The 17,229-nt window shown below is 43.6% G+C and overlaps 1 protein-coding gene across 7 annotated transcripts in view; it reads left to right on the top strand.

Annotated features, from left to right (window-relative positions):
* Window positions 1-14,762, top strand: part of PLEKHD1 (pleckstrin homology and coiled-coil domain containing D1) — a 664,905-nt gene extending 650,143 nt beyond the window's left edge. For 3 of the 7 annotated variants that reach the window (XM_068253846.1, XM_068253843.1, XM_068253844.1), the window contains 3 exons: window positions 2,783-2,926; window positions 7,933-8,073; window positions 14,063-14,762. In XM_068253846.1, the coding sequence (XP_068109947.1) occupies window positions 2,783-2,926; window positions 7,933-8,073; window positions 14,063-14,220 (443 nt within the window). In that variant the 3' untranslated portion in view covers window positions 14,221-14,762. Of the gene's footprint in view, window positions 1-2,782; window positions 2,927-5,750; window positions 5,790-7,932; window positions 8,074-14,062 lie in introns of all 7 variants that reach the window. The other 4 variants (XM_068253845.1, XM_068253849.1, XM_068253847.1 and 1 more) reach the window with 4 other exon arrangements.
* The last annotated feature ends 2,467 nt before the right edge of the window (window positions 14,763-17,229 follow it).

The raw sequence follows: 17,229 nt of genomic DNA, 5'->3' as shown, positions 1-17,229 counted from the left end.
TGGGCACTCCAGTGATGTTGCAGTTCTGAAATATGGCCAAACTGGTGGCAAGTGCCATCTTGGCAGCTGCACGCTTGACTTTTCTCAGTTCATGGGCAGTTATTTTGCGCCTTGGCTTTTCCACACGCTTCTTGCGACCCTGTTGACTATTTTGAATGAAACACTTGATTGTTCGATGATCACGCTTCAGAAGCTTTGCAATTTTAAGAGTGCTGCAAACTTTTGCAAGATATCTCACTATTTTTGACTTTTCTGAGCATGTCAAGTCCTTCTTTTGACCCATTTTGCCAAAGGAAAGGAAGTTGCCTAATAATTATGCACACCTGATATAGGGTGTTGATGTCATTAGACCACACCCCTTCTCATTACAGAGATGCACATCACTTAATATGCTTAATTGGTAGTAGGCTTTCGAGCCTATACAGCTTGGAGTAAGACAACATGCATAAAGAGGCTGATGTGGTCAAAATACTCATTTGCCTAATAATTCTGCACTCCCTGTACAGCCAATCACTGGTGTTGGCTTTCTTCTCTGCACTTCTGATTTATGCTCATCCTCATGCTGCTCATTTTCCCATTAGCATCTGTCCTGTCTCCTCCTTGCAGAAGTCGCACAACATGATACCCTTACTAGACTGCTTGCAAGTCTGGTGTCACTCACTATATATTCCTCCCTTCCTCCCTGTCAGTGTCAGTGGTAGGGCTACCACATATGTCCCTTTTCTACATTGGTGACATGAGGGAAGAAAGGGGAGCACTCTGGATCTTTTGGCAACGTGTCAGGGCTAGATTCTCTGCTAAAATAGCTCCAAATTGTCTGATTTCCATCTAGTGTGTTTACAAATCTGTCACCTAGTCAAACTGATCACCTGCTGCTCCATCAGTTTTCATTCACATGTGCATAACTGCAAGAAGCTAACAGACAAAGTAATCTCATAATTGTCATAGAGATAATAAATTGTATGTGTAGTACAGCTAAGAAATAGAACATTGGTAGCAAAGAAAATATTCTCATCAAGTTTTCCAGTACAGGAGGAGTTAAAGAGACTCCGTAACAAAAATTGCATCCTGTTTTTTATCATTCTACAAGTTCCAAAAGCTATTCTAATGTGTTCTGGCTTACTGCAGTACTTTGTACTATCACAGTCTCTGTAATAAATCAACTTATCTCTCTCTTGTCAGACTTGTCAGCCTATGTCTGGAAGGCTGCCAAGTTCTTCAGTGTTGTGGTTCTGCTATGAACTCCCCCTTCCAGGCCCTCTATGCACACTGCCTGTGTGTTATTTAGATTAGAGCAGCTTCTCTCTTCTCTCATCTTTTACAAGCTGGATAAATCGTCCTCTGAGCTGGCTGGGCTTTCACATAGTGAGGAATTACAGACAAGGGCAAAGCTGTTTGCAGGAAGAAAAGAGCAGCCTGAAACTTCAGTGCATGAGAGATGCAGGGGGAAAGAAACACACAAATGATCTCTTGATCAGGAAGGCTGTATACAGCCTGCTTGTGTATGGATGTATTTTCTATGTGTGGACATACTGTACATCAACCTACTTCCTGTTTTGGTGGCCATTTTGTTTGTTTATAAACAAACTTTTTAAAACTGTTTTTAACCACTTTTAATGTGGCGGGAAGCGGCGAAATTGTGACAGAGGGTAATAGGAGATGTCCCCTAACGCACTGGTATGTTTACTTTTGTGTGATTTTAACAATACAGATTCTCTTTAAGAAACTTCAGTTGTTATCTATGCAAAAAAGCTTCTCTAAACTCTTTGACTCAACTTGGGGTTAAGACAGTCCTGCTTTCTAAAGCACTTAGACAACTATGAAACAGACAGGTTAAGATAGGGTTTCACTGCAAGAAAGTTCAAAGAGACATTACCTCTGCTTTGTTTCATACTTTAAAATACAGAGTGTGGTTGGTAAACTGTAAATATGACAGAGTGATGCACTGTTATAAAAAAAAAAAGCAAAAAAAAAAAAAAAAAAGCTATATAACTTAAAATAAAAATATGAGACTATTTTCGTTGCTACTAGAGTCCTATGTCTTATCTGTACTATACATACAATTCATTATATCCTAAGCTTTTTTTCGCTTCAGGTTTGCTTTAAAGGTCCCTCGGCATCCAGCTGGCTCTGGCGTCATCACGGCGGTCGGCGTGACAGTACAGCGTCATGATGACGCGAGGCGGCCGGCGTGGTGACGACTGACGTCACCTTTCAGGAAGAAGGAGCCTGACACTCTGGCCCAGTGTCGCCGGGAGCTGCCGGGGAGCCATTTCTGACCAAGGCCAGGGAGAAGAGCCAGATGGATGCCGAGGGACCTCCCGACCTACGGTGGGCTGGAGAAAGCCCCAGGTAAGTTCAGATTTTGATTCTAGTTACAGCTCGGAGTCCCTTTAACTTTATCAAAATAATTTTCTTTATAAAAATTTCTAAATTCAGATTTCTGTTCCTTTCTCACACCTTTTTCATCTTACATGAGGGTATATTGCTAAGCTAAGTACTCTAAAGGCGCGTACACACGCCGTACTTATTTAAACAACAGGCCCATCAGACCCTCCCGCGGTGCGGTCGTTCTGCTGACAGTTGCACGAGAGCACAAGCTGTCGGCAGACTGGTAAGACTGTTTTTGACTGATCTGCCGACAGTCTGCCAACAGCTTATACTCACGTGCAACAGAATGACTGCGCCGCGGGAGGGTCTGACGGACCTGTCGTTTGAAGAAGTACGGCGTGTGTACACGCCTTAATAATTGTGACAGTAATGATGTGTTAACTTCCTGCAGGGTTCTTTGAAGAATGCATCAGGAATGCAGAGATAGAAGCCATGAAACCTGCCATAATGAAAAACTCTGTATATGTGCCTAGAGCTTCCACCAGACGAATCAAAAGCTGCCGTCTTCACCAGCAACGGCCCAGCTTCGCTCGACGTGAGTAAAGGATGTCATCGCTTATGTTGCTTCCCTGACTGTCTGTTCCCCATGTAAATTCTTAGTATGATATGTTTAATAAGAGTAATGCGATAATTGTCTCCCGTCAGGGATTGGGAAATGAACTCTCGGGCATTATTTTGGTACAGATGCATCATTCTGTTGCTATTGAGGGTGGCGGAGGGACCATGCAAAAATAACCTTGCAATCAGTCCTGCAGTCCTTGTGATCTGGCGTGACAGATGGTACAGGTGGCCACTGTACAAGCAGAAGATTTGGTGGCTGAAACAGTCGTTATCGGTCATTTCGAATGACAATTATCACATGTGTGTACGTACCTTAAGGCTAGGTTTACACATTAAAAAAATCGTATCATTTTCCAGACAGAAGGGCAGGGGAGCAATAGATATGTAAATGGATTCAATATTATTGATAGGACCCCTTCACATGTCTGTTGGAAGCGTATCTATTGGATCCAGTCCGGAAAACGAATCACGAAGTCTTGAACTGCACAGTTTTTCTGGACAACGTTTCCCATAGAAACCTATGGTAGACACCCACCAGCAACAGCCCCTAAGTGGTTCTCAACTGGCCATTGGAGCAGACACTTCACTGTCCGCTCCAGTTGGGCGTTCAAGATCCAGTTTAGATGTGAACCAAGCCTTAAAAGATACGCAAGGCGAGGGACAGAAGTTTAGTTTAACTTGCCTGGGGCTTCTTCCAACCCCATGCAGTCTATCAGGTCCCTCACTGTGGTTTCGCTCCACTTCAGGGTGCTGCTGCTCCCTCTGAAAAATCTGCCAGTCGTGCTGTCTGGCATGTGCAACCTCAGCTGGGAGTGTTTTGCGCTTGCACAGTTTGTAAAGACCTAAACTGCACAAACGCAGAACGTTCCCGGCCTTGGGACCGTGGTTAAGGGGGGATATGGCCGGGGAGTGTTAGCTGGCTTCATTTCAGTTGAGTCGAGGCCCCTTTAAATTTTGCTGTGTACTTTAATTGCTTTACTGCCTATATGAATTATATAATGCTACAGTTATTCTTGTAGATACGATCTAGGGCAGGGGTCTCAAAGTCGCGGCCCGCAGGCCATTTGCAGCCCTCGATACAATATTTTGTGGCCCGCGCCAGCAAAAGCAAAAGAGACACGGAAGCGAACTATTTTACCTTATAGTTCGCTTCAGTGCTCCCAAGTAATCCGCCGCATCCCCGCCGCTAAACGAGGGCTGCAGAGCCCCCAAATCCCCCGGGCAAACATCCACGACTGCGCTGAGGGGCAGAGCTTCCAGCTGTAGCTCTGCCCCTCCAGGTGTCAATCGCCGCCTCTCCCCACCCCTCTCTGTGAAGGAAGAGTGAGAGGGGCGGGCAGAGGCGGCGATCCACGGCGATTGACGTCAGGAGGGGCAGAGCTGAAGCTGAAAGCTCTGCCCCTTCCAGGAAATGCCGGCGGATTGCCCCCCAGGCGATTTGGGGGCTCTGCAGTCCTCGTTTTGCGGCGGGGACACGGCGGATTACTTGTAATGGGAGCACTGAAGTGAACTATAAGGTAGGACACTTCATGTTCAGAAGAAATAATTAAAACTGTTAATAATAACATTTGAGGACTTTTTTTTGTGAAATCCCTTTTGCGGCCCAGCCTCATCCTGACTTTGCCTCCTGCGGCCCCCAGGTAAATTGAGTTTGAGACCCCTGATCTACGGGATCCTGCATAAAGTATCAGACTTATATATGGGGCATTTGATAAAAGTCCTCTGTTTCCCATAAGAGTCTATGGCCAAAAGCAAAATATTAGTAGATGTCACACAGAGTATGCTACTTGCACAACTGTGATCTGTATGTCATATTACAATAAAGAAATGAATATCTGCAGAACAGTTCTCAGCTTATTGCTCTTTTAAATATACCGGTAAGTAAGTCGTTTTTTTCCCCTATTGAAGAAAGTGCTGTATCTGCTGTGACGTCTGCCCAAGGCCAGCATTCTGTTTATTGTCACAAGTGCTCTCATTATACTGCCCCATATTCATTTCTCTATGCTGGACCATCTGCATTATTCTCTAGGACAAATCCTTCTGCTCCATCCCTACCAACAGCCTCAGTTTTAATATTATAATGGATGGAAGTGCATTTATCCATTGAGGATGTTTGGTGCTATCCCTGCCAGCAGCTTACTGAAGGAGTTGATCCTGACAGCTTTACAGACAGTCAGCTCCATATGTCCATACATTTCTAATATGGCAGTTTCTGTGTAAGAAGAGAAATATTTGTGTCATCAGAAGATGTAACCGATGGTCATTCTTATTCACTAAGATGCCTGTTCTCACTCTGCATCTAAAATGTTCAGATTAAAGGACCACTATAGTGTTATAGATGATTGTAACATCCCCCCAAAAAATGCCTAAAATAATGAGTGCCTCAAATATATATGAAAACACTTTTTTTTTTCTAAAATAGGTTGCTATATGTTCCCTAATGCTAGGTACACATGATGCAATTTTCTGACAGATTTACTGTCAGATCGATGATTTCCAACATGTCTGATCTGATTTGCAATCGATGTTTCAATAGTTTTTCCTTTCACTTCAATGAAAAATCATTCAAAAAATCGGAAATGTTGAAAATAATCGATTTGACAGTAAATCTGTCAGAAAATTGCATCATGTGTACCTAGCATAATGTGTTTATTTTTTTTACCTGGTCTGTGTACCTTTGCTGAACTGTGTAACTTTGCCAAACTGTGCAGTGCCAACAGGATTGTGGGGAGTCTTTTTTGTAGCTACAGTAACAAGCTTGTCTTCGAAATGCAGATAACATAAACTTCCCATTTCAGATAAGATAAGGACACCATGACCAGAAGGTAGTTGAGTAGGTAGGTGAGTAGAAATATAAGCCTGTTATCTAGGTGATGTTTGCTGTGTGAGGGACAGTAATCTGTAAAATAAGCAGCAAACTGACACTGAGCTGGGTTAAGAAAATAAATGAATAAAAAAAATAAAAGGGCAGAAGTGGTGTCACTTTTGGCATTGCAGAGAAACAGTAGAGATAGAAACCAGCAGACATATTATTTTCTTTTTTTCAAATCACATTTCTTTTAGGCTACTTACACACTAAAGCGTTGCATTAGGTGCTACGTTAAGGTCGCATAACGTGCCCCTAACGTAACGCATGGTGGTGCGGGAGAGGACGTTAGAGTGAGCCGCGTTAGGCGGCTCTATCCAAATAAGGTCTCCCAGAGTGGCGTTGATTGGCCGGCGGGACCACGTGATATGGAGCGAGACACTCCGCATCACGTGGTCCTGCCGGCCAATCAGCGGCCGCCAGTGCAGTGCATATTAAGTAGCCATGTGCGCGGCTACTGTAGTGGCATCTCCCCGCCTCCTCTCCGCCCCCCACTAAGCATGTGCAAACAGTCTAAGCATGCTGCACTTTCACTACAACGTGCAGCGTTACATGTAACGCAACGTGGGCAGTGTGAACAGCCCACTTGTGTTACATTGCTGTGCGTTGGGGGAGCGTTACAGGATGCACTAACGTGCGCCTGTAACGTCCCTGTGTGGAAGCTGCCTTCAAGTGAATGGGAACCGCATTTAAAAAAATGAGAAAGATACTTACCCAAGGAGAGGGAAGGCTCTGGGTCCTACAGAGCCTTCCGGCTCCTCTCCTGGTCCCCTCGTTCCAGTGCTGGCTCGCCCGGTAGCAGTATTTGACTAATTTAGTTAAATACTGCTTTATCCGTCCGAAGGAGGCTTTAGAAGTCTTCAGGGAGCCTGAGTGCTCCTGAAGAATGGCGGCCCTGTACTGCGCCTGCGCAAGCACGCTCTCTTGCACGCTCACGCCTGTGCAGTATGGAGCCGCACGTCTTCGGGAGGACACGGCTCCCGAAGACTTCCAAATACCCTTTCGGGGGGGATTAAAACGGGGGGGGGGGGGAGCCAGCACAGGATAGAGGGCACCGAGAGAGGAGACGGAAGGCTCTATACAACCCAGAGCCTTCCCTCTCCTTGGGTATTTGCTTCATTTTTTTAAAAACACTTTAAATCTGACAGTGAACAGTAAAAACATGATAGGTACACTAAATAAATAATTTCTTAATTTTTTCAGTTAATATGGAGTTTCAACCCATTATTTACTGGCAGTAGTGTTGATGTTCAAATTTGGCATATGATTTTGAACACCAAGACTAATTGGCAGTATTTTAACCAATCCTAAAACACAATACAGTAGTCTCGGTTATCTGGCAGCAATGGGGATCGGCTGATGCTGGTGTGCTTTCTGGTTGCTTGAGACTCAATGTTACTATACTCCACTGTATGTATATACATGCTCCATGAACTCTGTATTAAAGTGGACCTGAACTCTTGCACAGGACACAGGGAAATGCAGAAAAATGCACCCTGTGTGTTTTTAGAGAGAAGAGCCTGTCTAATTCCCCCTCATCTGCAAGTTATCACAACTGCTTTGTCAGCTCAGAAATTCAGCGGTCTTGGCAGACACAGCTAATATGTAAACACAGGAGGTTAACCCTTTTTCTGCCTCCATGAAACCAGGAAGTAGATACTATATTGTAGGAATTCTGTAATTCTGTAAGATGTTACAAATATTTTTTTCTTTAAAGATTATTATGCTGCTTCTTATCTTTTATAGCAGAGTGGAAGTTTTGAGTTTAGGTCTGTTTTAAATGTTAAAGGGGCAATATGGCGAACATTAGGTTATTAGGGTAACCTGGTAAAATGTAGCTAATATTAGGCGCTTCAGTTACTTAGCCTTTTTTTTTTTTTTTTAAATGTGGGCTTGAAAGGTTTTTTGACAGTCTATGCAGAGATACAGCACGTCGTTTTCTCAAGCAATGTGTCGTACTTCCCCCTCTCAGTGCTGTTACAATTGAATTATGCTTTGCTTTCTCCGTGCTCAGCTGTACGGGATATGTAGACTGATCAGAGAGCGTTAGGGAACATCATAGCACTGGACGCAGAAGGAACCAAGTCATTTATCTTGCTTATTTGTTTATCTAGGATCTTCTACAGCACTTGATGACCCACCTGCATTCCATTGTCGTCAGCTGAGAGACATGAGAGGAGAAATCAGCTATTGCAATGCAGCCCGAGTCAAGCAGACATTTAAAAATACCAAGTATTTGATGCTCCTAATATTTGGTACATACTAACAGGGTTATCCCACTAGACTAATTTTTGCCATACTTCCCCTATAAAATACATTAATTGATAGTATATTAACCTTTGGGGAAGCTGTGGAACACAGACTCTAAAGGCAGCCATACACTGGTCGATGTGCCATCAGATCGACCAGCTGACAGATCCCTATCTGATCGAATCTGATCAGATAGGGATCGTATGGCTGCCTTTACTGCAAACAGATTGTGAATCGATTTCAGCCTGAAACCGATCACAATCTGTTCAGCTGCTCCTGCCGCCTGTCCTCCCCCCGCGCATACATTACCTGACGCTGGCTCCCGGGCATCTTCTCCACGCTGCACCGCTCTGTTCTTGCTCCATCTCGGCGCTTCCTGTGTCACTCCGTGACCAGGAAGTTCAAATAGAGTGCCCTCTATTTGAACTTCCTGTGTCACTGCAGTGACCCAGGAAGCGCCGGGATGGAGCGGGTGCAGCGCTGAGAAGATGCGGAGAAGACACCCGGGAGCCCGCATCAGGTAATGTATTTTTCATCGGATCGGCCGCCGCTAGCGACGCGCACTTTACCCGCGGGCGATCGAGGGTAATTTCCCGCACGGCGCGATCGACGGACCGATCCGATTTCGGGAGGAAATCGGATCGTCGGCGGCGTTTACCGCGAACGATTGGCAGCAGATTCGATCCCAGGATCGAATCTGCTGTCGAAACGGCCGGGAATCGGGCCAGTGTATGGCCACCTTAAGCACAGCATAGTCACCAAACAGCCTAAGAAGTTGACCTTCACCACTGTGAATACTGCCAGCAATTTGTGCTGGTTGGTTGAGACTGCTGGTTAGTTGAGTTCTGGGTAACTGGGACTCTACAATATCACATTTCAGTTTATGGCAGGATTATGTGCCAGAATTACTCATGTAAATCAAGTCTTGGATGAATTATATAATGATTTTCTACGGAAAATAGTGATAGTGACCCAGGTGTGATTTCTGCCATTTTTACAGTTGTAGAGATGCTATGAAAATCAGTATAGTGCCAGGCTAGTCTAAATACTCATCTGTATAATCTTTGTTCAACCATAAGTAGTAAAGTACATTAGTAAGTAGGACTATGCAAAATAGCCTAGTGATTTTGACCACAGAATCAAACAAAGAAATGGATCAAACTCTTAGTCTTGTGGGGAACACGAGCACTGCACATTATTGATTACACTATAGAGAAAAATCCACCAGACACCTCCAACAAAGAATGGGGTTTATGTGGTAAATATATGACCATAATAAAACCAGGATCCATCGTATAGGCAGATCTTAAATAAAACATAGCATTTCATTATTATATACAAAACATCATGGATGTGCTTATCCATGGTATTGTAATGATATACTGATAAAAAAAATATTGTTGTAATATTATACTATATGTACAAAATAATATGCATCCAAAACCACAGTTGTAACATACGATATCCATATAGCCTATTCCTAACACCAGATCACAAGGTTTCTTCTGCAGAGGCCACTTTTCATGACAAGTTACAAACAGATTTTTAACACTTCAAAATGCAAATTCCTATACAGTTCTATGCTCTTTGATCAATACTGGTATCTACCACTAAATGGTCACAAGCTGTGTGCACCAACATTGGCAGCACTGGGCTTAATGATGGTGCCAGTGCTTGGATCAGTCCTCACGCTACTTAACTACAACGGGCCCATTTCTCATTGTTGTGTAACTTTCCACCTTGGTTAAGTGTGTTGTGACCATGAATATTTGGAACTTTAGTGGACTAGAAGATGATTTTTGTGGTATATACATTGACCTCTCTCTCTCTCTTGCTTGCCGGCAGAAGGCAGTGAGTGACCCTGACAGGTGGGTGCACAACAGACCTTAGGCAGGAAAGAGTCACCATATGACAACTCATGGCATATCTGTAACCCTTTCCTTGCCCTGCCGCATCTCACTCAGCACATTCATTCACTCCACAACTTGGGTCAATTCACAAGCAATATGAGGAATTTTAAATTATTACTTTTTGAACTGGCCTTTAACACACTAGGCTAGTGTACATAGTCATTTCACTTAAGTTCCATGTCAGTCAATCATCAGTTTTACTGCTTTTTCAATTCAGTTTGAATACAGGTCAACTCCAATCTCCTGGTATAGTTGGGCCTGAGCCATGAATTGGGGCAAAGCAATCCGTAACAAATTCTACTTCAACCTAATGATAGCAGAAGAGGAGATTCTTGTAAAGACATCAGACTGTTGGCTACAGGTGTGAAAGATCAATTTCAGCCATAAAATATTTTCTTCTATGGAGCTTAAAGGGTCCCAGAACTCACTGAAAATGTATGAAGTGGCCTTACCTGGGGCTTCTTCAGTGTCCCCATAAACTGTGTGGACCCTCAGCTTCACCGGCTTCTTTTCCATGTTGGAGCTATGGCCCCCCTTTCAAAGCTCCAGCTTGACCTAGTCAGAGTGAGGCTCATGCTCTGTCCACTCCTTGTGCCCTCTTTGGTAGCACTCCTGAACGGCCGTACACAGCAACCACAGTCAGGAGTGCTCTAAGCAGGCATGGTAGGCAAACATTTCTAAACATGCATGCACAGAATTCTCCCAGCTGAGGACCCTGAGCACAGCCATGAGGGAGCACACATGAAGAGTAGATAGAGCATGTGCCATTCAACAATGAATGGGGGACAAACCTCCAACATGGACCAGAAATACGTGAAGCTGAGGGGCCACACAGTTTATGGGGATACTAAGAGGCTTCAGGTATGGTTACCTCTTAATTTTAATTTTGTTTTGGTGTCCTTTAACTACAGTACTTTTTAGGCAGTTCACAGGGCCAGATTTACCATAAGGCACTGTAGGCACGTGCCTACAGGCGCCTAATGATGGAAAGGCAGCTCACTCCCCACCCCGAGTGCCTCACTCCCTCCTTCCCTATGCAAACTCCTGATGAGAGTGTAAAGAAGTGGCTACTCACCTGACTCTCTGCATGTCTCTGATGAGATCTCTCTTCAGTCGGGGGCCAGGGCCGGATTTAAGGCAAGGCCACATAGGCCATGGCCTAGGGCACCACAGGATCAAGGGCGGGTCGGCAGAAATCTGTATTGGGGGAAGGATCCCCTGGCTACCTATACTAGAGGGAGGGGGTAATCAGGCTATTTATATGGAAGGGGGGAGGGTCATCTGGCTTCTTATACTAGCTGGAAGGGATAATCAGGCTACCTACACTGGAGGGGTCATCTGGCTACCTATACTGAAGGGGGCGGCTGCTGACAGTGGCCTTGGGCGGTAAAGCGTACAAATCCGGCCCTGTCGGGGGCACCTCTAGTTACTTAATACTGAGGATAGCTCTGGCTGCCTAATGCTAAGAGACACCTGTAGCTACCTATGACAGGCAAGGGAGAGTGACAGAGTGACAGCTGAGCCAGTCAGCACACTTGAGGTGCGCTTTGGGTGTTTGTAGTTTCATGGAGGGGAGGATGAGGGTGCCAGGACATCTGTGCCTATAGGCTGCTGTGATGTAAATTCGGGCCTAAAGAGAACCCTTTGTTTTTTTAAATTTCCATCTCATAGCTGAAGATAAAATAACAGCGATTATTAGGCTGGGATCACACTCAACAGGTTGTGCCATATACGATTTACTGTGACTGTCCCATTCATTCTCACCACTCCATTGGTGTCTATTGTGAAGGACATATCATAGATAGCATGGTATGACATGTCCAACTTCTATTCAGTGTCCGGAAAAGTCCTGCAGGATGGGACTTTGTGTTCTGTTACTGCAGTGGACACAATGGACATGTGTCCACTGCAATATAGGAGCCATCAACTTTTCTATTTGTTGTGGACCATCCATTCCAAGAAACTGAACATTTTCCCCTCTAGTGTGAATCTAGCCTATAGGCGTTCTTTTTAAATTCAAAGCAGTTTTAAGCTGGCGAGGAAGATCAGTAATGATTTTAAAATACTTTCCATTCTTTGTGAATTTACCACTCAGTCATCAACTACATTATGAAGATCTCTGGTAAAGAGAGAACGTGTGATGTAATGCAATATTCATGTCAAACCACAGATCATGCCAGACATGCTAAAGCAAAACCATCTGTTCTCGTCTTTGACTTCACTTGCAACTCGGCACTAATAAGTATGCTAAGTAAGTGAAAAGGAACACATTCAGCATCAATAGCATACGTGTCAACAGAACATTCCCATTAAAGTTTTGATGGAACAAATCTTTATTTTCGAAAAAAAAAAATGTTTAATTCACTTTAGTAATACCGTACTTTCCAACCAATGAAGTTTTTAGATTAATTACACATGAAAGTGCGAGTGCCCCTCGTCATTAATATAGATGTTAATATTTATGCTACATTTGGTAATATCATGAAGGAGCATCTGGATTCACCAAAATCATCCTTAGAATTTATTTGAATTAAAAAAACCTACAATCCATTTAGAATACACAAAACAGTCCCAAAACTATAGGTTTTTGTTAGGAACAGCAAAAAGTATTTAATTCTTCAATAGTATAAAATCTTCTCGATTGCAGTCATGAAATGTAGACAGTTCATGCAAAGATCCACTATACAGAACAAAAGCTTCCTGACGTGTTTCACAGCCAAAAGTGACTTCCTCAGAGGCATAAAGTTGTGTAGATATCAGGATAACTCAAGATTAGAGGACCACAATATAAAGTGCAGAGTGTCTGGATATACCACTAAAGAACGCTGTCCCCCATCAGCAAACAAATCATGCAGGATCGTTCAGAACGATCCTGCATGATTCGTTTGGTGATCCCGGGCTCCCCGCATGATGCAGAGGCTGACCTCGAGGTCGTCCTTACTGCGCCTGCGTGAAGTAAGCCTGCACAGTAAGCCGCGGACAACATGGGCTTGATTGACAGCGGTGCTTCACACAGGCGCAGTAAGGACAACCTCGAGGTCGGCCTCTGCACCATGCGGGGAGCCCGGGACGGCGGCGGAGTGCGGAGCGGTCAGCATGGGACAGTCGGCTGCAAGGAGCTGGAGAAAGCCCCAGGTGAGTAAAGTGTTTTTTTTTTTTTATTTGAGCTGATGATTCCTTTAAGTGTTGGGGTGGAACTATACTAGAGTATTTTATCCAAAGATATTTTGACTATCCATTTAGAATGATGCTTCAGCCAGAATGATCTTAAAGTATTTAATAATTTCCTAAAGTTTTCCTCCCTTCCTCCCACATCCAACACCAAATGGGCTGTTCTCTAATCAGAAGAACCCTGTTTTACTCACTTGGCTGACTGAAGTTCCAGCAATGACAACAAGCTTGGGCTTCCTATCTGCTGTTTTGTTTTCTTAAAGTGAAGCGAGCATCATTTGTAGCACCCTGGGCATCCCAATAGCACATTAAAAATGCATACCAACAATGTGTCTCATTATTAAAAAAAATATTTTACATTTAAAGTTTAGCGCAGGTTTTATTAGCCTACTTCAGCTGGGCAGCCCAACCCCGACCGCAGAGGTTTTCAGGCAGCTAAGGACTTAAGTAATTGTTTTATTGCACACCTTACCAAGAAGTAAACAATACCTTTTTATCAATAGAGGGGAGGTGGGTAATTAGAACAACTTCTTCAAAGAGCTTATCCAGAGGGAATGTCTGAAGATAGCATCTGTGACTTCTGTAAATAAGGAAGCGAGAAGGGGAGGTTGGAACATGGCAGCTCCTATAGCTATTACAAAGCAGGAGAAAATTCAGGGAAAGAAAGGGTGCTTAGTTCCCTTTAAGGCGTGTCGCTCATCATAGGGGCCCGGCCTCCTGCTGTCCTAGTTGGTAGGAGGAGTGGCACGCACACCACTCACCTCCCACCTTGACTGCTGATTGGAGGGTAGGGGTGATTGATTGACATTGTTTTGTTCAAAATTTTGCCTCCATATACTGATTATGCTCATCCATCAGCCTGATTGCTATTAGGATAACAAGTTTGCATTGATATTCTTCTGCTGTTTTGCAGTGAGGCACTCGCATTCCTTCTTGATGTCTCCGGCTGAGGCAGAGGATTTTCAGAATCTAAAAGAAGCTGCCAGAAATTTAACCAAAGATAAACATTTCCGGGAGACCCTCTTCCAGATCTTCACACAGAAAGAACCTTCTCAGGAGCAGGAGAAGTAGCTGCTGCAGTCTTGGCTGTTGGAGGATGAGAAGGAACTACGTCTCCCTGGATATCATTTCCAAGATGGACCTATACATTTTTTACTAAAGCCCATGTAAATATCACCTACCCACTAGAGATGGACAGTGAGAGGCAAATCATTTTGGCTAGGAAGCAAATTGAATGCACATTTTATGCAGCAAGGGCCTGTTCACAAGTCAAATTTGACAGGAAATGCTCTTGATTGGCCACACTCCAAGCAGCATACAGTTTGTATTACATTTGCATGCAAGCCAGAATTATTAGCATCTCATTGCCCATGTGTGCTGTCTACATAAAGCCTATAATTACGGCCATGGCAATGGAACTGTTCTGTATCATTTTCATGCCTGTGCTTAAAATTTGCTTTAAAATAGTAGCAGTTGCTATGAATTGCACATTGTTTTCACATACTTATTGTTGGACGGAAATATACTAACTATTTCTCCTGTATTAAAATAAGTGAAGCAATAGCTGACAGATTTATTTTTTGCTTTTAAACACTAATAAGGCAATGACAGAGAAGAGTCGTATGAGTATGGGCCTGTTCATGGATACGAGTATGGGCCTGTTCATAGGTATAAGTATGGGGCTATTCATAGGTATGAGTGTGGGCCTGTTCATAGGTATGAGTATGGGCCTGTTCATAGGTATGAGTATGGGCCTGCTCATAGGTATGAGTGTGGGCCTGTTCATAGGTATGAGTATGGGCCTGCTCATAGGTATGAGTGTGGGCCTGTTCATAGGTATGAGTATGGGCCTGTTCATAGGTATGAGTGTGGGCCTGTTTACAGGTATGAGTATGGGCCTGTTCATAGGTATGAGTATGGGGCTATTCATAGGTATGAGTGTGGGCCTGTTTACAGGTATGAGTATGGGCCTGTTCATAGGTATGAGTATGGGCCTGCTCATAGGTATGAGTGTGGGCCTGTTCATAGGTATGAGTGTGGGCCTGCTCATAGGTATGAGTGTGGGCCTGCTCATATGTATGAGTATGGGCCTGTTCATAGGTATGAGTATGGGCCTGCTCATAGGTATGAGTGTGGGCCTGTTCATAGGTATGAGTATGGGCCTGTTCATAGGTATGAGTGTGGGCCTGTTTACAGGTATGAGTATGGGCCTGTTCATAGGTATGAGTATGGGCCTGCTCATAGGTATGAGTGTGGGCCTGTTCATAGGTATGAGTGTGGGCCTGCTCATAGGTATGAGTGTGGGCCTGCTCATAGGTATGAGTGTGGGCCTGCTCATAGGTATGAGTATGGGCCTGTTCATAGGTATGAGTATGGGCCTGCTCATAGGTATGAGTGTGGGCCTGTTCATAGGTATGAGTATGGGCCTGTTCACAGGTATGAGTATGGGCTTGTTTACAGGTATGAGTGTGGGCCTGTTTACAGGTATGAGTCTGGGCATGTTCACAGGTATGAGTATGGACCTGTTTACAGGTATGAGTCTGGGCATGTTCACAGGTATGAGTATGGACCTGTTTACAGGTATGAGTATGGGCATGTTCACAAAAGGAGGAAGAATGGATACAGTGTTATGCTGGCACACTTGTTATGGGGTTTAATGGTGGCAAGAATTATTAAGGAACAGGAATGATAGCCGCACTTGCTGTGATGTAGAAGAAGAGTGACGAGGGGGCTGCACTTGCTTAGTGGGGAATGGTGACCTCACCTGGATTTAGGTGGGTTATTGTGGCTGTGTGTGTGTGTGTGTGTGTGTGTGGGGGGGGGGGTGTTATAGGGGGTGCTCTTGCACCACTCTAAATGAAAGCAAATGTAATTTTTCTTATTAAACAACAGATGTTGGCGGACAGTTTGCTTTCTTTCTGTCTCTACTTATCTATTCTATTCAGTATTGCTTTTCCTGTGGAAAACTTAGAACAGCCCTACAATTTTGAAGTTGGACATTGAAAATAATCATTCATTATTCTATTCACACTTGGAAAAGATAACTAATAATTCTTTATCCAGATTATTTCATATCAACACTGGAGGAAAGGTTTTCCAGTGACAATTTACCTGCATTTTACTATCATTGCACCCTACTCATATGCTGTAGTTTAAAGAGTAATTGTCGGGCATAAAATCAAAAATCAATTCTTTATTTCTGTCTGGTAAACAAGTAATAAAGATGCTAACCAGGCAATCCAAAAGTTAAAATCACTATTACTTTTCTTCTCCATAAAACATCTTTCCCCAGTTTCCGTGGCTCTTATTTGGTACATCTGCCGCACAAAGGAAGTTGCAGGGCATTCTGGGTTGTCTTTTTTTTGCTTCCTTACTATCCCCTCAGACTTAGCTAATGCAGCCTTATTGGCTGGAAGCCTCTTTCCCTCCTGTTTTCCCCTCCCACACCTCTGTTCCTCTCTGATTGGCCAATATTTCTCATGCTTCTCAAGCTAGAGTTGCACAATGACAATGCACTTTCTATTGTAGAGCTGAGTGGGAGTGTCTGAAGACTGTGTGTTTGCATTGGCCACCCTCCTCCCAGAGTAAGGGAGGAAATGACATCAGTATTTGCTTCTGTCAGAGGGCATTAAGATGGCAAATGCCTGAAACAGAATTCCCTTTTATTTACTGTATAAAAGTCACTGAAATCAAAATGTGGACAGTGCAATACATACATATGTTATATACGTAGAGCAAGTATTTATCTACTTATATATGTGGTTGGTTTTTTTTGAGATAGTATGGCTGACAGCTCCTCTTTAACAAAGATTTTTTTTGCGATTTTTATCATTTGTAAAATGTTGATGCTTAGGTCAAACACTGGTACAGGATTTTGGAGAGAGAAGACAGCAAAGAATGACACTATAAAGCTAATTCAGGATATTAATAGAAAGGTTTAGCACAGACAGAAGTGTAAATTTTAGTTTAAAATAAAACTTTTGTCATGCCCCCAACCTTTAACCTTGTACAAAAGTCTGATTACGCCCATGTATTCAAGCTGAAGTCCAATTAAGCGTAGTTCTCGTTCAACCAAAGATC

The sequence above is a fragment of the Hyperolius riggenbachi genome, chromosome 9 (genome assembly GCF_040937935.1).
Source record: "Hyperolius riggenbachi isolate aHypRig1 chromosome 9, aHypRig1.pri, whole genome shotgun sequence".
In the NCBI taxonomy this organism is placed as follows: domain Eukaryota; kingdom Metazoa; phylum Chordata; class Amphibia; order Anura; family Hyperoliidae; genus Hyperolius; species Hyperolius riggenbachi.
This window is presented reverse-complemented; position numbering and strand designations above follow the sequence as displayed.